Consider the following 26,699-nt stretch of genomic DNA (forward strand, 5'->3'; position numbering starts at 1 on the left):
ATAATGAATAATTCATAAAATGACTCCACTATAAGGCCTAGTTTAAAAAAGTGAATGTGAATAATTACAAACCTATATAGACTTAAATCCGCATTTTCCATAATTTGTCCGTTTGGTATCAGTCTAAAAGCACATGAAATGGAGGATCGATAAGTGATGAATTATTAAACACATCAAATAGTGAAGTGTGAACCGATCGATTCTGACTTCAAGTGGGAGTAGCCGTCCATTAATGCTTTAATGCACCAAATCGTAGATATTGCATCAAAATAATAGCCTACTGACCAATAATTGAAAAACTCTAATGGTTTCGCACCAAAGAACTATAGGGTTGCTGAATAATAATTGTTCAATTATTATTGTAGATAAGGGGAATCCTGGAAGCCGTTCGAGTATAGACGATAACGAGGTGCTTTCTGGAAAGTTTTTACCCGTTGGTCAAGCCACTTCATAGGGAACTTCTAATTAATAACTCGGAATTTTTTAGTTTGAATGTTCAAAGGACTACCTTCCCTCCTTGATTGGTCGGTAGGTTGAGAGTTAACCGATCATAGGGAACTTCTAGTAAATAACTGAGAATTTTTTAGTTTGAATGATAGAAGGACTACCTTCCCCCTTGATTGGGAGTAGGTTGAGAGTTAACCGAGCAAATTTAAAAATAAAAGACGAAACGCGTCGTACACTTTGTACTGTTTTAAACGCTCATTCACAGATATTCAGATATATTTCCATAAGATAAGAACTTTTGGGACCGGTTCTGAACGTTCAATTCATTTTATTCCACTACCTACATCGCGAGTACGAGGGGCAAGTTCTTTGGGAGGAATCTACTACATATCCGTGAACACTCCAGAAATTCAATGAATCGCCCAGGAGTGCAGGAGATATTTTTTTTAAAGGATGTTTGAATACCTTTTCATGTTTCTACCTTTCTAATTTTCTGTGGAATCTCTCAATTGTGTAAAATCCGTGACTAAGGCTGCGTTTACACGAAAGTTATCAACAAATTGTTAATAACCTAATCCTTACATATATATTCTATTATTTTGAACGGAACTTGATAAACACATATATTCATCATGTGCATGATAAGTTATGTTCAATCTAATAGAATCTATAAGGATTAAGTTATTAACATTTTGTTGTAAACGAACTTAACTGAGTTCTCACTCAAAGAGACAAATACATATTCATTCTTCGTGAGTTATTTATAAAACTTGTACCGTAACTTCAGTTACTTCAATTCAAATAATGGCTTACTTTAATTGAATTTCAGTTCATTTCGTTCACAAGTTTATGTAGTATAGCCTATACAGTCTAGTTTTGTATAAAAAATAGAGATTCGTTACTGCCGTTAAAATCCTGTAGGTACTGTATAGATTTTATGAGGCCTGCAGTAAGCATCATATGGCGGACATTTCATAATTCTCATCGATTTCCTTTATTACACGGTCAAATATTCGGCCAAAGATCATCGATCAACTCTTATCAAAGATTTGACCCCTATTGGACCTGTAGTCCTATATTGGTTTACCTGGTATCACAAAGCTCGGTCAAGATATTTGAATATGGACATCCGGGTTCAGTTTACAGGAGTGCACTGGATTTATTGATAGTACAATAACTATTGCCATAGAAATTAAAAATCATAATTATGATCCATTGCACTTGTTGTAAACCGTAACTGATTGACCATATTCAAATTTATTGACCGCGCTTGGTAAAACCAAGCATCAGTCTATCAAATATTTTTTTGAAATATATGACCTGCTATTAAACCATCAAAGATCTTTTCAACAATGATTTGAGCACATAATATATGAGGCTCAAAGATCCTTAGATAAGTATCTGTTCATCAATATGAATATTTGGGGAGCACTTCCCAGGCTATTATACTTTCATAATTACGGACTTTTCATAATTTCCATCAATTTCCTTTTTGTGAGGGTTCAAATATTTGATCAAAAATCTTCAATCAGCTCTTATCAAAGATTTGACTTCCCATTGGGCCTGTGGTCCTATAATGTTATACCGGGTTTCACCAAGCTCGTTCAAGACATTTGAGCAATTCAGGTATACTATTAGCATAGTATACTATCTTAGCATACTAAACTATCTAATATTATCTTATTTTCTGTAATTTATTGATGTAGTAGTTTTAGTTTTTGGGGAAATGAACATCATTTATTCATTTATTTATTTACTTATTTATTTATTTATTTATTCATAGTGCACTGGAACATAATATGATTCTATGACGATAGTTTACTATAGATAAATAATTCCAGTGCACACTTGTGAATCGAACCTGACATAACCAAGTTCAAATGTGTTGACCGAGCCTGGTGAAACCCGGTATAACACTGTAGGACTACATGCCCAATGGGAAGTCAAATATTTGATAAGAGCTGATTGAAGATCTTCGACCAAATATTTGACCGTGTATTGGAGCCTTCACAAATCGATGAAAATTATGAAATGTCCGCCATATCACGAGAATTATGTTCACAAGTTTATTTAGTATAGCCTACACCTACAGTATAGTTTTGTATAAATAATAGAGATAAGTTATTTACTGCCGTTAAAATCTTGTATAGATTTTATGAGGCCTCAGTAAGCATTATATGGACACATAACCTAGATACATTTGAACCGTAGTATAAATTTAGTCCGCCATATCATTCAGAATTACACAACTTACATAAAAATACCACAGCCTCACTCCCAAAACGGTTCCAATTCTAATTTATTCAACAGTCCGAATGTATCAGGGTTATGTGTCCATATGATGCTTACTGCAGGCCTCATAAAATCTATACAGGACTTTAACGGCAGTAACTTATCTCTATTATTTATACAAAACTTGAGAACGAAATTAACCTTAACTCACGAAGAATAAATATGTCTTTGATCTCCCATGTGGAAGACAGGCGAAATCTCAGTTAGTCACGGATTTTACACAATTGAGAGATTTCACAGGAAATTAAAAAGGTAGAAACATCAATAGCTATTCAAACATCCTTCAAAAAAAGTATCTTCTGGGCGATCCACTTTTGAATTGATTGAATTTCTGGAGTGTTGACGGATATGTAGTAGATTCCTCCCAAATAACGTGCCCCTCGTACTCGCGATGTAAGTAATGGAATAAAATGAGCCGGTCCCAAAAGTTCTCATCTTATGAATATATATCTGAACAAAAATAAGGAGTGTATGAGCGTTTAAAACGGTACAAAGTGTACGACGCGTTACGTGTATTATTTTTAAATTTGATCGGTTAACTCCCAACCGAAATGTTCGCTGCAGGCTTCATAAAAACTCACGGGCACTAAACTCAAGTGAGAAGCACGAAGTGATATTCAGTACCAATGTACCATAGAGAAAAGATAGCATAAGATGGGTACAGTTAGCAAAAGATAGCTTGTCATCTTTTCTCCATGAATCGATGGAAATATTATCGATGGATTATTTTTATCGTGGAATGAATAAATTGGAAGTTGCATTTGTTCAAATGCTAATTAATAAATGATACTTATTAAACGAAACGAAATGCTGGGATTTTCGTTTAATAATGATTATTTATTGATTAGCATTTGAACAAATTCAACTTCTAATTTATTTCCATCTGTAGACTGACTGGCCATTATGGCTTTGTATAAAATGAGCGCTGCTATCCAGAGATTGACAGTTTGGTGTTAAGCATTAGTTTAAGGTCAAGCATTCCTTAAGCATCAGTTTAAGGTTAAGCATTTCTGACCGGCAATCATGAGGTACTGGGTTCGATTCCCGGGCTGGCAAATAATTTTTGTATAGTAGTGCTCATCGAATTTCCATCTAACTGTTTACGTTGTTGTCAATATTTGCAGTAGCAGAAGTCTTCCGGGTGATTTACAGCATTTAATTGGGATTTTCATTTAATAATAATTAGATATACTATCATTAAAGTGCTCCTTCTAATTCCATCTTCTCTCTATGGATATACTATTATTGCAGAGCTTCTATCTGTTCTAAAATCTATGAATAGAATTGATGTGCGTACCTGACAGTGCTGTGGTGTGCAGAGAGTGGCGGGGTAGCGGCGGGAGGCGGCAGACTCTCAGTGTCACTGGTGTCCGAGCTGAGGTGGTGCTGTTGCCAGTTGTGCTGATGGTTCACCTCGGGCGACGAAGGAGTGATGTGGATGGCGGGCGCCTGGGTGGGACGGCCGATGCTGGGGCGTCGAGTTGGCGCTGTTATGGGGACGGCGCAGCGCTGCGCGTCCCACCTGGCGTGGCCGGTGCATAGGCGCCGACGAGGGGCGCACGTCTTCCACAGGCTCACAGTCCTGGAGGAAAACAATTAGAAAATCATATTGAGTGAGGGAATTGAGTTTAAACAAAATTTAATACTAATCGAAAAACTAGTCTATACTAATCAAAAGATAACTAGATTGTTGCTATAAATCCTGCACAATTTTCAATTTCAATTTATATAATTCAAAATGAAATTTCAATAAAAGCAGTATACATATATTCAATCCCTCTAGCCATTAGCCTTTTGAGGAATAGATGAGGCACAGATTGAAGGAAACCCATATCAAGTGAGCGAATTGAGGAACAAAATTACATCAATATTAATCGTAAGATAGCTGGATTGCTACTTCAAATCTTGAACAGATTTGAAGAAAACCAATAGTGAGTGAGGGAATTGAGGTTGAACTAAATTCATAGAAAGATAGCTGGATTGTTATTATAAATGCAATGATAAACACAGTATTTTGTCATTTTACCATCGGCATGCACTGAATTATCTGATAGAATAAACGATTTTGTTCACCCACTGACTGTAGAACTCTTGGGTTTCTTGAAAAAAAACTGTGGCAATGCATTCGGAATAAATCAAGAAACTATCATCTGCAATGGTAAATGATGGCAAAGTAATGGTGAATATGAGAAGTGCTGTTAGATAACAATCAAGTCCAAAGAATTAACACAATTTTGAATGATAACTAATATTGAGGTTGAAGAAAAATTTCAATGAATGAAAGAAACTCGTTTAAGCCAATAGCGCCAAGCACTCACCTTTTGTTGGTTTTTCATATGTGCCAGTGCATTATTGAATAATTTATCTAGCAATCAATTCCAAGCAGTATGTTTTATAAATTTAAGAAATTGCAGAGTATTCATGGAATTGGATATAACCCAGTAATACAATAGGCTATCTAATAGGAAATAGGCCTACATAAAATAGCATGTTGAGAGATTGGATTTTGGTAATCGAATGAAAGGAAGTTTAATATGAAAAAGCAGTATCCTATTTATGTTCGGGACATTGAAGAACTATCAAGCATGAACTAAATTTTTAAAATGGTAAATAAAAATGACGAATAGCCTAATCATAGCCTAATCAATAATATTATTGAATGGCTATTATTGAATAGTAATAAGATCCAAAAGAGTTTTGAAATATTGTATTAAGTGAATGTAAGAATTATAGTTGGAGAAAAGTGATAAAAATATGGCATTAAGATGTTCATAATATTTTTCAAAAATTTTGTTTATTGAATCATGTAGTATAATAAGAATGGGATAGTTCATGGTAGAATCAAGGGAGATTCATTGGTCTCATAGAATTACAATCCATCATTAATTAATTTCTGAAGGAAAATATGTTTTACATAATTATGTTTCCACACTCATTCAAATCATATTTCTTATCCAGTTATTATTATGTGTTGTGAACAAAGTGTTATATTTTGTAACAAAGTTGATTAATTAATTTTTTAAAATGTGAAAATATTGATAATAGTTTCTATGTTTCTCTATATTGTCTCTCGTATTTCTTTGCTGAAACAACTATGCTATCTGAACATATTAGGTACTCATTCATTTAGTCATTAGAACATGATCCTTGACATATATAATGGAAGAACATAGTTCCTATCACCTTTGAAATATTTACTCAATGTATAAGTACCCTGCAATATGTGATGGCTTGAACTGAATTCAACCCACATAATCAGGATATGGGTACCCTTATTCCAACGAGTTACAAATTAGGACTTCATCAGAGAGGATGGAATCTTGATTGAGCTACAGGAATTGGGAGCAATGAAGTTATTTATGTAGAATAGTATTATGTTAAGAGCCTGTTTAATTGAAGATATCTTATGCTTTTATGAGTTCATACTAAATTTATTTGTTGAATTCAAAACTTCCACAAAAAAAAAATTATGAGGATTGCAATTTAATAAACTACCTGATTGAGTCCAAGACTAGTACCGTATATAGCTATATACTATCCTTGGATTGAGTCTATAGATTCTTTCATTCTTCTCACTTATTTATTCATTCAACAAACCATTCATTCATCAGAGTCTATGGACTCTTTCATTCTTCTCACTTATTCATTCATTCATCAAACCAGTGACTAGTAATAGGAAAACTTTTACTATACGGTACAGTACCGGTAATGAACTTATTTCCATTTCATTCACGAATAAAGAATCAATTGACTCAGGTCAAACCTCCCGAATATTCCAGGACTTTGAAATATAATAATGTAATGAAAAAAGTTCGTTTTGTATTAAGTTACAATGCATTCATCTTTCATTATTTAGGAGTAAACAGTTTTTGGTTGTGCATAATCGTAACTCACCCTACCAATGTTACGATTTGGCTAAAATAGAATAGGCACTCCACTATAAGTTCACTACAACATAGAGGACCAAATGTATAATAATTATGAATGATTACTCGAAAGAAACATATTGAAATAATTGTCAAACTACTGTTTTCATTCTTGAGGTTATTATGCAGATAGTACGATTGTATAGCAATAGCATAGATCGCTGACTTGATCGGGTGAAATGTCTCTTAATTGACCACACTGCATTATAATTTCATTAGAACATAGAGGGCCAAGTGAATACAAACTTGTGAGTACTACCAATAGTACTAGCATAGAGTAAATATACCGTTAAATTATTTGTGTTGATTATTATTGGCCTCTGGTACTAGTTAGCTATTCAGCCTGCTCCCCATAAACTCCCCTTAGTATAGTATCGACCGGCTAGATAAATCTCGAGTTAAAGTGAATAATTTTAGACAAGTTCAAGATTCTGACCGTTCATGTGACAATGATCAATAGTAATGCGAATATCAAGGGTTTCTTTTAGTAATAAAAGTATAAACAATATACTGCAGTAACTTTGAAAAAATACAACACTCCTATTCGAATTATTATAGTGTGTTTCAGTTTTAAAAGTTTTCATAATTTATTTGAAGAAATGTGTTTTTGAAAAGCATACTATATATTCGTTTCATTTTTAATACTAGAAGTTGCCCTACTTTTGTATTATTATTGTAAATCATTGTCACATGAATGGTCAGCATCTTCGACTAGTCCAATTATTCACTTCGACTCGAGAGCCTACTAGCCGGACGATAGTTTACTGAGGGGAGTTTGGGGAAGCAGACTAGCAGTTAGCTAGTAGGCTACCATAGGTAGTACCGTAGACTAACTAAACAGATAGATCTGTGGTAGATCTATAGTGAGGTCCACGTTACTGGCAATGTTTGATTAGCAATGGTATAGCTATCCTTGTCCATAATCCAACAAAGCGGATAGAGCTATCTATTTCTCGCTTTGCTGTGTTGCCAGATCTTCTGTTAACAATGCAGAAATAATCATTATTCAACAAAATATTTCATCTTAATTATGAAATTATTGAATTTCTTGCTCAATAAAATATAATTGATTAGTTTAAACGAGAATTAACAGTCAATATCACATCAATAAACCTGTCTCAGCTACCGTCTATAGAAGACATTGACAAGACAGAGGATCGGCAACGTTGTTCTATCTTTCTCCACTGCCATTATAACGTGGACCTCACTATGGTTGGATCTGTGGACCTATGGTTATAGGTACTGGATGTTACTCACTTGGCCCTCTGCTGTGTTGTATTATGAACAATAATACAGTATATTACTAGTAATAGAAAATTTGTGTTGATACTAATTGAATATTATTGACAAATCTACAAATGTTGTTGTAGTTGTTGTTGACTGACCATCGGCGGCGCAGACGGCTGGTGAGGATCCAGCAGCCGAAAATGACGGACGCGTCGCATCGACACACGCAGCCAATCGGCGGTCGGACTAGAGCTGCGAACTGCATCGGGCACCGCAGCTGCATCCAACACTGCAGCCGCATCCTGCGAAGATGCACTCGGACTGCACTTGGCCGCTGCATCGCTCATCACGGCGGTCGCGCTCGCACTGGAAGACCGTCTTCTGGAGGCGCTTTCTGCCACCCCCACTGCCGCCTCCATGCTCGCACTGCCCTGTGCACGCCTCCACCGCCCCCGGCGGCTCGTCGTTTGTCACTGCGGCTGTGACGTCATTATACGGCCTTCCTGAACCTGCAAATTCGTGACATTTGATACATCAGTTTGCGGGCAAATTGTGTTTTCACAACAAACATTGTTATAGTCGAAGTTTGGTTGAATGGATCATTTTAGCAGTAGTCCTCTACACCTCTAAAACGCTACTGATTGATTCAAAAACTTCGAATGAAATCATTCACATTATTTTGTTGTGGCCAGAAGCCTAATGATTATTGTTAGCTATTATCAATCGTTATATGTTTGTGGGTTTATTATTCTTAATTACAGAATATACACATTTGATTGAATTATAATTATAGAAGCATTAGAATTGAAAAGCACAATAATAATTTACAGAAGTGTGGTATGTTTTAAAAAGTTATTCCTTCAATGTCCTTTACATGCTGTCATTTATTTGAATTCCATTACACTTTCAAATTCTAATTTATAAAAAAACACAAACAAAATACAAGAATCAAAATGTAAACAAAGTACAAATATCAAATAAATAAGAAAAATATAAAACATCTTGTAGTACCCTTTATTTTTTAAAAAAACTTAAAAATAGTTCACCAACTAGTTTCGACCATAACTTAGGTCATTTTCAAGTTGAAATCAACTAGTTGATTGACCTAGTTAATTGTATGACCTAAGTTAGGGTCGAAACTATAGTTATTGAACTATTTAAAAGTTTTTTAAAAAATAAAGGGTACTACAAGATGTTTTATATTGTTTTTATTAATTTGTTCAAAAGTAGCCCATGTGAGTGAAGTGGTTTTACAAATATCAAATACTGTAACAGGCTTTGGGGGGGGTGTGTGCTAAAAAAGGGGAGGATTTATAGGACGTCCAACTATGATTAACCATGTAATAGGACATTTTTCTATCCTTAGGAGTGTCTAAAAGGAATCAGGAAACGTGAAGGAAAATCAGGTATGCAAGGATGGGGTGATGGTATGATTGAATGGTAAAAACCATAGGACCAGAGCTTTATTTGAATGATTTGCTGAAAAGAATCAAAGTACGAGTATATAAGAAGCTATAATAAGCATATCGATGAATTGATGGTAATATTAAACAGTTACAAGAAAAATTTGATATAATAGTACTTACTGAAACGTGGACGGATGATTGTTGTATACCTGTGTGTATGAATGGATATGATGTTTTTTTAAATAAGAATAGTCGAAATCAGAACGATGGTGTGATTGTATACGTAAATGAATGTTTTGTTGTGAGTCAAGGTGATGTAAGTTTGTATGGCGCCTCAAGTGTCAAATTAGACATTTCTTTGGGTGCAGAACGATTGTGCTTAGTCGCAATTTACAGAAGCCCTTCTGCTGATATGGAACAATTTATTGATGATCTTGAAGTTCATCTCACTCATAGAGATCGAGATCGTATTCATTATATTTTGGGTGATATAATTGTTGTATTTTGCCTCATATAATTCTTGATCATGCAGCTCAACGATACCTTGATGTTCTGTATGCAACTGGTTTCGTCAGTTGCATAAACGTGCCTACCAGAATTACTGATACATCTGCCACCTGCTTAGATCATATTTTCACAGATATTAAAAATACTAATATTCTAAAGGCAGCCGTGATAAGATGTAGTATAACTGATCATGACCTTACAGTTTGTCAAATCCAGTCGGTTAAGAGCGTACGCTCACAAATTAATCACAGCAAGCAGATAATGTTTTTGGATCGAGTACTAGCAACTCAGCTCATTTCAGAGTGTGACTGGTCAGATGTAACCTCCGCACAAGATGCGAGTTCCAGTTGCGAATTTTTACCGACAAACTTAAAATGATTATTTCTCAATCCACAAAGTCGAAAACATCTCTTCCAAAAACATTAAATTAAAACCATGGATCTCCAGTGGTCTTTTAAAATCTATTCGACATAGATATAATTTAAGTAAAAAAGTGAAACAACAGCCTTTTAATGCCACTCTAAGAAACCAATACAAGCTATACAGAAATCAACTTACTAAATTATTAAAGACATCCAAAGAATCTTATTTCAAAAACAAAATAACCAACGCTGGTAGTAATAGTAAAAAACTTTGGTGTTGTATCAAGGAAATCACTGGTTTATCTAAAAATTCTGACAGTTTCCCTTTCCAAAATTTCATTAATAGAGGTAATTACACTATTGAGCCGGATGGTGTAGAGGATGTGGCTGATAAATTTAATCAATATTATGTGAGTGTTGGTGCTAACCTTGCTGGGGCTTTACCAAATATTACTGAAGGACCAGTTAATGATGCAGATTTCAGTGTGGACTCACACTTTGAACTGCTGCCAATTACTGATGCTGAATTAACTAGTATCACAGGTGACCTTAAGGGAGGATCCGCGCCTGGAATTGATAAAATTCCAGCTCTTCTAATAAAAAAATATTGATTCATTGAAAGTACCATTACTACATATTATCAACTGCAGCTTTTTGCAAGGAGTATTCCCTGATACCTTAAAAGTAGGAAAAGTTATCCCCATATACAAGGCTGCCCCAAAAATTCGTTAGTTACAGACCCATAAATTTAGTCAGTACCATATCTAAGATTATTGAAAAAGCAGTTAGAATTCAGTTAGACAAATATTTAATAAACAATAGCATACTGTTCGAAAACCAATTTGGCTTCAGAAAAGACAAAAACCTTAATGACAACTCTTTCTTCTCACTAATCAAATACATAGTTCTATTTCTGATAACAAAAAAGTACTTCTCTCATTCATAGATTTATCCAAAGCTTTTGACTCGATTGACAGAGGACTGCTTTTGAAAAAACTGGAATATATTGGTATTAGGGGTACTGCCCTGAAGTGGTTTGAGAACTATTTCTGTGGAAGGTACCAAGTTGTCTCGATCTTGGATAAGGAGAGTGTACCACGGTGTAACCACTTTGGCGTGATTCAGGGAAGCACTCTGGGCCCAATACTGTTTTTAATTTATATAAATAATCTAAGCAGGGTGGATATTGAAAATGGTCGTCTATATCTATATGCAGACGATACAGCTTTGTTGTTTGAGGGGAAGAGCTGGGATGATGTGTTCCGTTCGGCTGAGCTCGGTTTGGGTGTTGTGAAGGATTGGTTCGACTTCAACCGACTTACTATCAATATCAGTAAAACAAAATACCTCCCTATTTCTATCAGAGCCAATGGTGACCCAATTGGTCTAGAGCTGAGGTTACACACCTGTGGCGCACCGAATGTTAGTAGGACAATGCAATGCCATGTGAGCATATTGAGCGGGTGCAGGAGTGCAAATACCTGGGTGTAATATTTGATAGTCGGCTAAAGTGGATAAACCATGTAAATTATACGAGAAACAAGCTCAGAAAATTTATTTATGTGTTCTCTTCCTTGAGTGGGATACTCACACAGAATATAATAAAACAAGTATACTTTGCCTACATCCAATCAATCTTACAGTACGGTATCATAGCATGGGGAGGTGCGTTTAAAACTATTTTATCTCCTCTATCTATAGTACAGAAACTTATAATGAAAAGTGCCCTATGCAAGCCAAGAACATTCCCATCAGACGCACTATTTGAAGAATTTAAGGTATTCAACGTTCAACAATTATATAAAACTCTAATCCTGTCTTTAAACAAGATCCAGCTTTATTTCCATATATTCAACACAATTATAATACACGAACAGCATCAAACGTAGGTATTGGTAACCCTAGACTCACTTCAACTTTCTCTTCCACTTCCACATTTTATAAAATGCATTTCCTCTTCCAAAAATTACCAGTGCACTTGAAAACACCTGGCAACAGGAGAATAAGCCATTATAAAAAGATGGTCAACAATGGGTGTCTTCTCTGAACATTGAAGACAGGAAAGAATCCTAGTGTCACCTTACTCTCATTGAAATCTGAGTCACATATTATTATTCATGACATTCTGCACAAATGAAGATATTCTTTTGTGTGTGTGTGTGCGCGCGTGTGAGTGTTGGAATGGATAGTTTTTTCTACCATAGTCTAGTAGCCTGTTAGTTTATTGCCTTTTTTTACATGATTAGCCATCGTTCATCCTTATCAATCTCATTATGCTGTCCATAATATATTTTTCTTTTCTCATACGTATATAATTTTTAGTTTTCATTTTCCACTTAGATTTACTTATTCTAGTGAAATTAACTTGTATTATTTTACTTTTTATTCGGTTTTATACTTTTCTTTAAGTTGGTTTAAAATAAGATTTTTCACAACTCGCTTCTCTATCACAGGCATGTGCCCATAAGAGAAGCCTCCAAAATTGTTTACCATATGTACTATTTATTGTATTGTAAATTTTGGAGAATAAAGAATTTCAATTTCAATTTCAATTTCAATAGTTACAAAACTATGTCACAACAGGATATTAGGCTAAAGCACAGTAACCCAGAATGCATAGTTATTTTTTGAATGAATCCTTATAATTTCATAACGTTTCCAGACATTAAGTACTGAATATCAAATCTCTTGAAGTTTCAGCTATTAAAAGAATACTTTATATTGAAGGTTACTTCACTATAAGGAATTATAGCATCACCAGATAGACGCCCGACATGCTTTCACGCTATCAACATGAAGTGATTACATTACCCACACAGAGAATCATCTTATATTTGACCTTAATCACGTTATAAATGACAGAGTCTAAGCTTACAGTTGTGTAGTGTGTGATGTTGTGGTACTTTTCCATAATGAAAACACAAATTGAGTCTTAAGCTCTTTCAAAAATTCGAGGTAACATAGATATGATGCATTTACTGTTACACAGCTTCTAAGTTGGTCGAGCATTCGTATACTCTTCTAAACATTATCAAAGCACAAACGGGTTTGTAATTTTTTTGTAATACTTGTTTTCTGTTATCCAACTTTTGTGGTGCAAATTGTGAAAATTCAAATAACAATAAATTGAGCAACACTTTGAACATGGAAATATAAAATAGAAATAATAAAAAAAACTTTGAATAAGGTAATTATTTGAATCAAACATTCGAGGTAACTTCTAGATAATTTTATTCCTAAATCAGGCACAATTATTCGCTTATTTACTGAATACCCATTGTTTGAAGATTTGAAAAAAAAAAATTATCCGAAAATGGCATTCTTATCATACGCGATATACGGCATAAATTATTTCTTATTATCGTCATCTTCGTTCTTCAGATTATTTACTATAGATTATCTAACATGAGCATAATATCTTTCATTCGATATCCGATCAGGGGAAGCGGCAGAAGCTACCAAAGAAGGTAAAATCAGAGCTGTAAATCACTATAGTCTGTGTGAAATAAGTTGGGACTTGGCCCTCCATCCGAAGAAATTACAGGGTTGCCAAATCGTGTAAAATTATAACTTTCTCAAATTTCCAATTCAACGTCAGAATTGGATGTAGAATATCATCCCCGATATCTTAGTAGTGCTAGAAAAGTTTCAGGGTTGAAGGATTAAAAGGAAATTAAAGTTTTGTGATAAAATTGGAAACATCGCGTAGATTTGTTTTTCCTTTGAATATCACTTCTCTCAGAATCATGGGACGTCGTACAAACAAATCTATGCGATGTTTCAATTCTATCATAAAAGTTTAATTTCCTTTTAATCCTTCAACCCAGAAACTTTTTAGCACTAGGTTTATTTACTAGATTATATTCTACATCCAATTATGACGTTGAATTGGAAGTTTGAGAAAGTTGCAATTTCACACGAATTGGCAACCTTGTAATTTCTTCGGATGGAGGGCCAAGTCTCAACATATCTGACGTTGAATTGGAAATTTGAGAAAGTTGCAATTTCACACGAATTGGCAACCTTGTAATTTCTTTGGATGGAGGACCACGTCTCAACTTATTTTACACATACTATAAATGTTATCATTTTTTTAATGGCATTATTTCAATGAAGATTTTGTTTGGGACAATGAAGACTTAGGCTTATTATTCCAGTGTCCTCAATTTTTATAACGAAGATTTTGGATTTGAAACTGTTGGCAGATGACGTTATCTCGAAAGGCTATCAAAACATTGTGTTGACTCGAAACAACAGCAAACTATAATAATTATGAAGGGAAGTGGAGAGGAATGAACCAAGGGTTGATCAGCGGGAGGTTCCTCTAGCGGAGCCTACAGCCGAATTATACACGTTATTAGTCACACCAGTTCATTTCCTGTGTATTTTTTCCGGAAATGACAGCTTCATAAAGCATGAAATGCAATATGGCTCCGTAGAGTAACAGATTGTTCCTTTGTGCCGCACACTCTCTTTGTTCTATTGTGGAATAGTAATCTGGAGACAGCTGAAGGGGTTATTTAAAGAACGTTCATTATTTCAGAGAAGCATGCTCTTGTCACACACAAAAAATATATTCCTTCTCAGACCTGTTCCAGTTCCAGACCAAGCTTTCTTCTGTTATTCTTGAATGAATCTCAAAAATAATATAAGTGATCGAAAATGGATATGTCAAGATTGTTTTTGAGTGCCGTACATTATTTTAGGTCCAAAGTACGATCAAAGCATTAGGGCACCGAAAACCCGCACCAATTATTTCAAATCGTATTACTCTCCTATTTTTATCCTTTTCCTTCCAACTTGAAATCCCATGTTTTTTCCACTCCTTTCCTGACACGACATCTACTTTGACGGATGTTGAAAGAGATTTCTAGCTCTGCTTTTCGTTATTTTACTCTTCGTTTTTCTACTCCAAATGCTCCATCTGAAGGTTACGGTTCCCTTTGAAGTTTGATGTTTTTTTCTGAAGATGGAGGAAATTCATACTTTGGTTGTCCTCTTTGACAACGCATTCCAAGATTAAAAAAGCCAGTGTGACTTTTTCTGCAAAAGTCATTACGTCTAGTAATCATAATTTGTCTTTGCTTTCCCGTATTTCTGAATACTGGATAGGTCACATCGAAATTATTCTTTGAATCCGCAGTATGATTGGTTAATCTCAGTTCTAATAACGATTGACTCCTATATCCTTACTAGCGATAGATAACCTGCATGTAATCAAGATCACAAACTAGTACATATTATCTTCTCATTATTTAAATCTATGTATTTTCATGTCTGTCAAGAAGCAAGAACAATGCTTCCATGCAGATTTAAATGTATGAAGAATAATTGTTAATGAACAATTAAAGTAATACCCTTCAAACTAAGCTAATAAGAAAATTTTGAATATTAGGTCTACTAATTCACATCCGACTGTTCACTATTTCTTTACAATCATTATTGAAACCATAGAGGCAGTGGCTATTCAAAGCCAGAATACCTACTTATTGAAATATTAATATTGGAGAGTTCTGAACCAGTAGCTTGAATTTACTAACGCAAGTATTTAAATACAAAGAAGGAGCAAATATTTCTAGAAAGGTGGAGTCTTGTCAACCCTTACGGAAAGGGTGGGGAAAGGCTCAAACACCTTTTTGTGAGTGTGGCGCTGTGCAAACCATAAGACACATGGTAGAAGAGTGCACAAGAACAGCTTATGAGGGCAGGCTGGATGACTTCCCGGTAGCTACACCAGATGCTGTGGCATATTTAAATCGACTAGATATATGTTTATAACTTTTTAAATTTTCTTTTCAATTTTTGATCCACCTTTTTTTTAAAACTTGTGACTAAGATGACTTCATTGTTTATATGAGTGTGACTTATGTTAGATAACATAGAGATTTGTGTCGTAGGGCCATAAGGTAAATAAATAAATAACTCCTTACGGACGTATTTTGAGGAGTTAAAAATGAATAGAATACCGTACAAGAGTCAAGATGAATGTATACTCGAAGGGAATATTAGACCATGTTGGTCATTCTCCTATTGCAAATGATCTTTCTCACGCCATATTTAAGTTTTAGAATCACAAGAAAAACATTTTCGAAGACGTGAAAATTAGGATAATTATGTGATTTTACAAACATGGATTACGAACACCACCGACCAGACAGCAATCAATGAATCATGTTTCAAAAAAGGCATAGAATAATGAAAGACAGATCATAAACATGGATTTGATAAATTACTGTTCTAAGTCAAGGTTTAATTCTGGAATCATTCTCCACAGCGTCTAGAATAGGAATGACTAAGCAATGGGCATAGCTCTCTTTGTCTGATTCCTTATTGATTGTTCAGATAGTTCACTAAAATTGGAGTCCAAAATGTTTCCCTTGTAAATAAACAGGAAACATACAAATAACTAGCAACTGGAAAACCAGGTAATTTCGTGTTTAGAACTGAATTTACTCAGTGTCTTTTCGATTCCTGTAGAGTAAAACCTGTTACTTTTTGCTTAAATCAGACTTCATTTCTATTTCTGTAATATTTCTAGTTCAGTGGTACCGAAAAATTACAAGGTCATCATTTTCATACTCATTTGTCAACTGAGAACCTGTCCCATGTTTGATGAAAGAAGTAACGTACGTCCTTGTACCTTGAAAGTAGTTTACTTCCGTTAAAGATTTTCATTTTTCACACACTTTTCTGTCTCAATTCAGAATGAATGGGAATCTTTGTCCAAAACAAAACAATGTATGTTTAACCGTATACGTTCTCTGGTTCTATTCAACTCTTATTTAACTGTACAATTCTATTGTTAGAGTCCATTTGTTCCACAAAATATCCGTTTTTCACTTTCATTTTTTGGCATCTAGATTTTCTCAGGATGTAACTACTTTATCTTTAGTAGAGGCAGCAATAATTACGAAGAAAGCTCATTGCTGCAGCCACAAGGCAACCTACTACCGTTTAATTGATGTTTTTCCAGCTATTCATTTTTTATTTTATCGACAGTGTAATTAAACAACGTTATAGCCCGTAATCAAATTGCTGTAAAATTGTAGTTGAGGTAATTTCATTGCTGTAGAAGTTGAAGCAAGGTGAAGAAATGGAGCGAGAAAGAAATATGAGATGAAGAGTGCTGAGAAAAATGATTGGAAGTAACTCATCTGACAAGTAGTACTGTAATTGCATTCCTTTAAGAAGATAATTGTTCGGAATGGTTATTAGAGCTTTTCAGTTCACCAACATGGGTCAGGAGTTCAAATCTAGGCTATATTCTGTACGGTACAAAACAGTAAGTGGCACTTCCTGAAAACTATCTTAGGCCGGCCATACACGTTGCGGTATACCTGCGCAGGTATTCCTCTCCGATATACCGCAACGTGTATGGCCGGCCTTAGTTGAATACAGTATCAATATTGTATGAGCATAGATAATATGGAATAGCCTTATATGTTATTACAATAATCTTGCTATTGAACAAGCTGCATTGAATCAAGGAATAAAATCTTCACAAGAAAACGTGTCACTTTTGGTTTTGAGGCTGTGCAAAGGCTAAAAACAAACTTTTTACTCGAGATATTTTTCAAAGTTTTTTGATTTGTATATCATCAAGCTATCAAAATGAAAAAGTTTTCTCAGGAATAATTTTTTTTCTGATCATTAATTTTTGAGATATGAGCGCCTAAAGTTTAAATTTTTGGGACAGAACATTTCAAATTCGGTGCGTCATAAATCCATGAGATTTAGAGGATAGATTCTTAATGGTATTGTTGATCTAGTGAAACAAAAACTTTCTAAAAATATCAATTTTTAAGATAGTTATTCAATTTACTAGAAGTTGAATTCAACTCTTAGTTGAGTTATTTTTGGTAAATTGAATAACTTTTCCAAAAATTGATTTTTTCAGAAAATTTTTGTTTTGCTAGATCAACATACCATGAAGAATCCATCCTCCAAATCTCATGGATTTATGATGTACCGAATTTGAAATGTTCTGTCCCAAAAATTCAAACTTCAGTCGCTCATATCTCAAAAAGTAATGATCGGAAAAAATTTCCTTGGAAAAATTTTTCATTTTGATAGCTTGATGATATACAAATAGAAAAACTTTGAAAAATATCATGAGTAGAAAGTTTATTTTTAGCCTTTGCACAGCCTTAATCCAAGTTTCCAAGTGTGGCGTTTTTGAAAATCATTCGAAAACATATTCTATGTGACTCGTTCAATGAAATCCAGTGTTCAAAACATGAAAAGAATATATATTTAGCATTTATAATGGTTTGGCAGTTCAGGAGAAGATTTCAAATTATTTTCTCTACATTTTTAGTTGTGGAACATCTTTCATTCTTTGCAGTAACATTTTCTGAAATGTATATATCATAAACTGAAAACTCCGACCAATCTCAAATTCCCAACAAATAGTATTTGCCACTTTGTTCACTATCATATAAGCCACTTTATGTATCGACCAAAAAATTAGCTGTTAATATAATGAATTAGATATTAATGTATGTGTTGAGAGATCTCGCTCCTTGGTCAAAAATGTAAGTTTTCAACAATAATTATTGTATCTTTCTCAACGATATTATTTGTTCGTCGATCTCACTATGCTTCCCACTTGGTTTTAGTTTGCCTGACTTGGTTTATTTTATTTGCTTATTATAATACTTCTTTCCAGATTGAGTTTTGTTTATTTGTTACTCTAGTCTATTTTTTCTTGACAAATTTTTTTATTGTAATTAGTCATATTTTCCATAGATAGAAATAGTTTAATTTAAGATTATATATATTGATACTACTAGGCAACTCGCTCTCTCTCACAGGCATGTGCACATGAGAGAGCCTCCAATGGAATGTATTTTTATTTTTTACATGCAATATAATTGTATTATAATCTTTTCTGGAGAGTAAAGAGTTTAAATTTCTCGTATTTCACAGGAATTGAAGGGTCGAGAGATTTTTGGAGAGAGGTGATAACTAATTCATGAGGGGATGAGTAGAAACGTAATCATTATTTCTAGACTACTTCTGCAATTGAGTAGTCGAATGCCGAATTGCACAATTTATAAAAATAATTCTTTACTTGCTAACTTCAGTCCAATAGTCATGGTCTGAAACTACGAGTGTTTTATACAGAATATAATAGCACTGTCTATCATTCTTCCTCATTTCAAGGCTGAATCCATAACACTTTGATGCTAATTTTTGTATGATCAGATCAGGCACAGTATGTTCCACTTGAATTACAACATTACGTCTTAAATGAACATTGCTTCTTCCTGGAAAGATATTCAATCAACTTAATGACTCACTTCCCACTTCTTTTTTAAGGAGATGATCCTGACTTTCTGTCTTCAAATTCTCTCTCCTTTTTTTGCTTCCAATCGTACTAACTCATTCTTCATCTTTTCTCATCTCCTCCTCTCCTTATTCGACTTCATCATTCTTCCTTCACTCCTATTCTTCACCTCATCCATTTCCTTGTGTCTCCTTCCCTACCAATTTCGCATCGTATTCACATTTTTCCTTCTCTTATTTGATGATAAACTCGACACATATTATATTATATAGTAAGGTATCATTTCGAAAACTTTGAATAATGTTATATTATTTAAAATGTATGAGAAAATAATATGTAATGTTCCTGAATTTATGAATTACTCATCTGGATGTGTCGTCCAAAAAATTAGCTGTTAATATATGAATTAGATATTAATGTATGTGTTGAGAGATCTCGCTCCTTGGTCAAAATGTAAGTTTTCAACAATAATTATTGTATCTTTCTCAACGATATTAATTTGTTCGTCGATCTCACTATGCTTCCCACTTGGTTTTAGTTTGCCTGACTTGGTTTATTTTATTTGCTTTATTATAATACTTCTTTCCAGATTGAGTTTTGTTTTATTTGTTACTCTAGTCTATTTTTTCTTGGACAAATTTTTTTTATTGTAATTAGTCATATTTTCCATAGATAGAAATAGTTTAATTTAAGATTATATATATTGATACTACTAGGCAACTCGCTCCTCTCTCACAGGCATGTGCACATGAGAGGAGCCTCCAATGGAATGTATTTTTATTTTTTACATGCAAATATAATTGTATTATTAATCTTTTCTGGAGAGTAAAGAGTTTAAATTTCTCGTATTTCACAGGAATTGAAGGGTCGAGAGATTTTTGGAGAGAGGTGATAACTAATTCATGAGGGGATGAGTAGAAACGTAATCATTATTTCTAGACTACTTCTGCAAATTGAGTAGTCGAATGCCGAATTGCCACAATTTATAAAAATAATTCTTTACTTGCTAACTTCAGTCCAATAGTCATGGTCTGAAACTACGAGTGTTTTATACAGAATATAATAGCACCTGTCTATCATTCTTCCTCATTTCAAGGCTGAATCCATAACACTTTGATGCTAATTTTTGTATGATCAGGATCAGGCACAGTATGTTCCACTTGAATTACAACAGATTACGTCTTAAAATGAACATTGCTTCTTCCTGGAAAGATAATTCAATCAACTTAATGACTCACTTCCACTTCTTTTTTTAAGGAGATGATCCTGACTTTCTGTCTTCAAATTCTCTCTCCTTTTTTTGCTTCCAATCGTACTAACTCATTCTTCATCTTTTCTCATCTCCTCCTCTCCTTATTCGACTTCATCATTCTTCCTTCACTCCTATTCTTCACCTCATCCATTCCTTGTGTCTCCTTCCCTACCAATTTCGCATCGTATTCACATTTTTCCTTCTTTTATTTGATGATAACCTCGACACATATTATATTATATAGTAAGGTATCATTTCGAAAACTTTGAATAATGTTATATTATTTAAAATGTATGAGAAAATAATATGTAATGTTCCTGAATTTATGAATTTACTCATCTGGATGTGTCGTCCAACATCCAGATAAATTATTATTATTATTCTCGAATTTGTTTAGTTAAGATTCTATCGGTAATATTCTTCTACAAATTTTCCTTTACTTTCATCTCTTAAAATCATTTTATTTAGCTCGTTTCTTTGTCAGCAATCTGTATATCTTCTCCCTTGGCATTCCTTTTGTTTTTAACACTCATATTGTCTTCTCCATTACCATCAAGTTTAATTTTCCTAGCATTTTCTTTCACTTAAACCATTTCTCCCTTTTTCTCTAATCATTTTCCTCCTTCTTTTTCCTTTTTCACCTCCTATTTTCTTCTTTCTATCTTTTTCCATTCATCCTCTCTTCTCCATTACCGACCTCTTCTTTCATTATTGACCTCTTCTTCCACTTCCATTCCTACCATATTCCCTTTTATATTTCATAATCCTTTCATATTTTCCCCCTCTTTTGCCCTTTTTCACCTCTTATTTCCTTCTTTCTACCTTTTTCATTCATCCTCCTCTTTTCCATCATGGACATCCTCTTCCTCCACTTTCATTTCTACCTCCTCCTCCAACCGCTCCTCGTTTTCTACTGTTCCTTCGTCTCTTCTCCCGTCTAATCTAATTCTCATTTTTTATCCTCCTTCTCATCCGCCTCTCCCCTCTCCTAATCCTCCGTCTTTTTGCTTATCATCCTCTTCACAGATTTGTCAATTTTCCTCCACTTCTCCCACTTCTAAAAATCTGACTTCAACTCCCTGTTTCAAGGAGTAATTAGTTCTAGTTTCTATAGAGACAGGAAAATTTCAGAGCTCCTTTAGATCATACCATGGTTCTCCTCTTCTTCTCCCCATTTCTTACAGCCTCACTACAACTCCCTGTTTCCCATAGAAACAGTTTCCGAGCTTCTTTACATCAAACACCAACTGACCCTTTCTTGCCGCTGTTGAAAGATGCTGGACATCTCTGTAATGTAATGCTAATTAGAACCAATCATCTTCCTTCTTCCTCCAACTGGAAGCGGTGGGAACTGGAAACCAGACTGTGAACAACAAAGAAATGCCAGTGATGAAGGAAGAGACTAATCCTTTGAGAAGTAGTAAATTGTTTGCCAGTTGCACCAATTAATGGACAGAGACCGGAAATTGAATATACGATCGGGCGATTAGGCTAATGCAAAGTATGTGGGTAGATTAGGCCTAAACGTGGACGTGCACAGCTGCTCTTCTGATCAGGGGTGATGAAATAGAAGCTACATTTACATTTACTATGAAGAGTTTGTAGAGTCACATCCAATTTGACTTAAATTGAATGAGTTTGAATGTTCTTTGTCGGTCAATATTACCATAGAATAAACATACAGAGATGTATGAGTATTCAATTCAATTCAATCCGTCTATTTCCACTTGGCATACAATACATGTACATATTTATATTTGATGTTCAACAAAATAAGAATCACATTTTTACAAAAACAGTAGAAAGAACATATTGAGTGGAATTCCCCCAGTAAGACTATGCGTCTGAGATTGGGGGACAGTTCCTGCAAGCAGTATTATTCAATAAGTAGTTATATGGTATTATATTTACTATAAATTACAATATGTTTAATTAAAATTACACAACTAAGATTCAGATAACAGTAGGTGAATTATAAGTGATAACATAATAATATAGTGTTGGGTGTAGCTTGATATCTAGAGTGGGAGAGCAAGAGGACCCAAAAACCGGAGGTAATTTATTGTTTTATAAGCCTCTATTATGTTTTGAAACTCTAAATACTTGAACGTAAGGTATGAGTGTATAAATGAATTTAGCATTTCGAAATATTAATGTATAAAGTTATTCCCCAATGCATTTACTCTTGCTAGGTGTAAGGTGAGTGAATGAGCCTCTTAGCTCCAATCCAGCCTATGCTGAAGAGCCATTTCTTCAACGAGCTTTTAAACATCACATTGCTGCTGCTCTCGGCCTCCCTCACATTATCTGGGACATTCCTGTATAAAATCTGAGCTAAATAGTATGGTGATTGAGTTCAGTTCCGTGTATCAATCTAGGTATATAATATCCATGGTTGTTCCTATGTCGTGTTTGATAATTATGTTCGATATTGATAAATAGATCTGCTTTATGTTTCCTAATATAACTGAGTAATGTTTTGATGTATAGTGTCTGATGTTGAGCACAGATGTATGCTTTCTATATGATATTGCCATAGAGAAACAATAGCGTAAGTAGATATCCCATGGCATAGGGCGTTTATATCGCAACCTTTACTGTTAACTGAAGTCGATTACTGTCGATTATTGTCGATTTTTACTGTTTTGGCCGGGTGAGAGTGTATGAACGGCACAATATGAGAGACTACTAGCGTCACACATCTTCACGGGAAAGAATTACGTGGACTATCGGCTTGAGATAACAGTAAAAGTTGCGACATAAACGCCCTATACCATGAGATATCTACTTAAGCTATTGTTTCTCTATGATATTACTCAGCAGACTAGCTTGTTGTGATTGAAATGTAGGTAATATTGGTGATAGTCCAATATTGTAATGGAATATGAAGAGCAAACAAAGAGTAATAGAAATAGAGCAATAGAATAGAGTAGTAGAAACAGAAATAGAGCTCTAGTGATAGAGCAATTGAAGAGTAATAGTAGACCAAGTGAATATGAAGATCATGATAAAATTATTCTTGAAGCTTTAATTTGCGCTAAGACCCTTTATGATTCCAGGACTGAAAGTTTTCAAGTCTTGTTATGGAAAAACATGTAGAAGAGAATAGGTGAGTTTGCATCAATTGGTTGCTCGTAAATAGTCAAGGGAAGTCCTTGTTTTGACCAGTCATAGTACCTAGGTACATGTACCTAGTCTCGATTCACTTTATTATCTAGCCTCTTGATCATTTCCGACTACTCATTAATAACGGAAAATTTCAACCCCTTACTCATTCTAATCCTAGACATATTTTATAATTGACTCTATCCACTACCTATAGTAAGATCCACGTTATAATGGCAGTGGAGAAAGATAGGAGGAGAAAAACGTTGCTGATCCTCTTGTCAATGCCTTCTATAGACGGTAGCTGATACAGCTTTATTTATTCATCATTTACAATCAACTTAAGGACAAAGTTACAGACTACAGTCCAAAACTTCTTTTCATCCCAATTTAATAAAATAAATTGTCCAAATAAAGGTTATGTGCGACTTTCCAATTCTTCACTAATTTCCACATTGAAACAAAACACAAACACTTGAAACAATTAATTTTGAATTAGAAAGATTAAGATCCGAATTGATAACAAAATTCTTTCTACTCAGTACTCAAAACTGTAAAATAAAATAATATTAATTTAAAATATTTTGTTCCGAAAATTAAAACAATCTTCTCCACTAGAAGCATTATTAATGAGAGCTTATTAATAGTCTTTATTGGTGTAATATAAACGGTTCATTCTCTTTTAAAATAATCACTTATATTTTTCACTTATATTATATTTCAAGCAAGAAATCATATTTTTCAATAATTTCATCATAAATTTTCATAATTAAGATAAAATATTTTGTTGATTAATTATTAATTCTACATTGTTAAAAGACGATCTGGCAACGAAGCAAAACGAGAAAGAGATAGCACTATCCGCTTTGTTAAATGATAGACAAGGATAGCAATACCATTGCTAATAAAACCTCACTAAAGTCATGTTTGAGCAAATGAAATAATAGTCACATCAACCACTCTTATCAATTTCTGTATACTTTTCCTCGGACTCGCCTTTCATCTTTGTTCAGCAACACAATGGCTTCCAATGTGACATGTGAACAGAAATTTTAACTTTTCAAACTTTCACATGCAGCCACCGTGAAGAAGATATGATAATATTCCAGAATACATTACTGGCGTTGGATATGTTCAATATACATAACAATGCACACACATTGTTGATTGTTAGAAGTTGAGTCCTGGCCGTGTGCATGGTTTCTCATATATCTATGAATGAGAAGTAGTAAACTTATATTGAAGCAGGTTTCCATAGTGGATATAAAAGTAACGTAATCGTGACCTTTTTCATTCGCGACCAACCAGTTACTATAGTGATGTCCACGTTATAATGACAGTGGAGAAAGATACGAGAACAATGTTGCCGATCCTCTGTCTTGTTAATGCCTTCTATAGATGGTAGCTGATACAGGTTTATTGATGTAATATTAACTGTTCATTCTTGTTTAAAATAATCAATTATTAATATAATTATCAATAATTATTAGTTCTACATTGTTAAGAGACGATCTGGCGACAAAGCAAAGCTATAAAGAGATAGCGTTATCCACTTTGTTGAATGATAGACAAGGATAGCAATAGAATGCTAATCCAACACTGCCATTATAACGTGGTCCTCACTGTAGTCCTGTCCAGGTGTTACATGCGACTCATAGTGATATCAAAAAGTATTCTTCAAGCCACGTTTCTAGATGTTCTTTCTTTGTTCAAATCCAGTGAGTATGGAATAACTAGATATATATAGGTATACTCAGGTATGATGTTTCGGTATATGCATTGTTTGGGTTAAGCCTTCATAACATTCATCTCTCTCCTGCTCATAAAAAAGGCATCTGAGTCATCCTTCTTCTCTTTCAAATTCTTTTGTCCTTTCAAACGCGAGTGCTCTATCTTGTGCACGCTTTATTTAATTGTCATTTCTGCATTGTTCTTCCAGTAACGAGTACTCTCGTTCCAGTAACGTTGTTACATTCGTCACACTCTCGTGAAACTCGGCAGTGACTCATTGGTTTGGTCATATTCACTTTATGAAAGGAATTCAAAGAATGATTGGGTTGGGAAATTTATTAGAGCCTAAGGAATTTCCGTTAATGAGGAGGTGATTTCTGAGGCTAATGAAGATCACAGATGAGTGGTAAGCTTTGTGTAGATTGTTCAGGAGTTTGCGAAGAATTTAAGCTTCGTGTAGAAGAATGTGTGGTGTTTGAGAAATAACCGTTACGAATAATAACCACCCCGTTATCCAATTCATATATATATACAGTATATCTCTTTAGGTATAAGATTCAGTGGATTTGATTCCATTAAGTTATTTTTCTGAGGTTGATGAAACATACTTAGCGGTAGGGGATTTGGATGTATTAGATATTAATTCTTCACAGTTTATACACCTTCAAATGTTATAATTTTGGTTTGGCCATGACATTTTCGTCTAGCATGCACCAAACGCTAGGCTTAATCGATCTGGTTGACTCGCTAACGCCTACGCTGCCTATAATGTACAGAATCCTGTGCCTATTTTAGAATAGTCAATAGAAAAATCAATTACTATTTTAGTAGTCATTGAAAAGTGTACAGTATTCTCATATATTTGAGCCAATGTTTTCATAAAAGTTCAAGGCTGTGCAGAAGGCTTAACAAATATTTCTACTGGAGATATTTTCGAGATTTTACAATTTGTATATTTTATCAAGCTATCAAAATAAAAACTTTTCTCAGGAAATTTTTTCCCCGATCATTACTTTTCGAGATATGAGCGTCTAAAGTTAAATTTTTGGAACAGATAATTTCAAATTCGGTAAAATAAATCCATGAGAATTGTAACAATACCATGAAAATTTATACTCTAACCCTCATGGATTTATTTCTTACCGATTTTGGAAT

The 26,699-nt window shown here is 34.2% G+C and overlaps 3 protein-coding genes across 5 annotated transcripts in view; all 3 read right to left on the bottom strand.

Annotated features, from left to right (window-relative positions):
* Window positions 1-26,699, bottom strand: part of LOC111043276 — a 182,170-nt gene that overhangs the window by 94,417 nt on the left and 61,054 nt on the right. The window lies entirely within an intron of this gene.
* LOC120352474 lies at window positions 4,041-8,316 on the bottom strand. The gene is made up of 2 exons (XM_039433185.1): window positions 8,051-8,316; window positions 4,041-4,321 (listed from the first exon to the last, which is right to left on the bottom strand). Exons 1-2 carry the CDS (start codon window positions 8,309-8,311, stop codon window positions 4,100-4,102), a joined length of 483 nt encoding a protein of 160 aa, XP_039289119.1. The 5' UTR covers window positions 8,312-8,316; the 3' UTR covers window positions 4,041-4,099.
* Window positions 24,348-26,699, bottom strand: part of LOC120352225 (integrator complex subunit 7-like) — an 8,348-nt gene continuing 5,996 nt past the window's right edge. Inside the window, exon 4 of the mRNA XM_039431976.1 lies at window positions 24,348-24,364. Coding sequence (XP_039287910.1) covers window positions 24,348-24,364 — 17 coding nt within the window. The remainder of the gene's footprint in view (window positions 24,365-26,699) is intronic.

Source organism: Nilaparvata lugens, chromosome 7 (assembly GCF_014356525.2).
Source record: "Nilaparvata lugens isolate BPH chromosome 7, ASM1435652v1, whole genome shotgun sequence".
Classification (NCBI taxonomy): domain Eukaryota; kingdom Metazoa; phylum Arthropoda; class Insecta; order Hemiptera; family Delphacidae; genus Nilaparvata; species Nilaparvata lugens.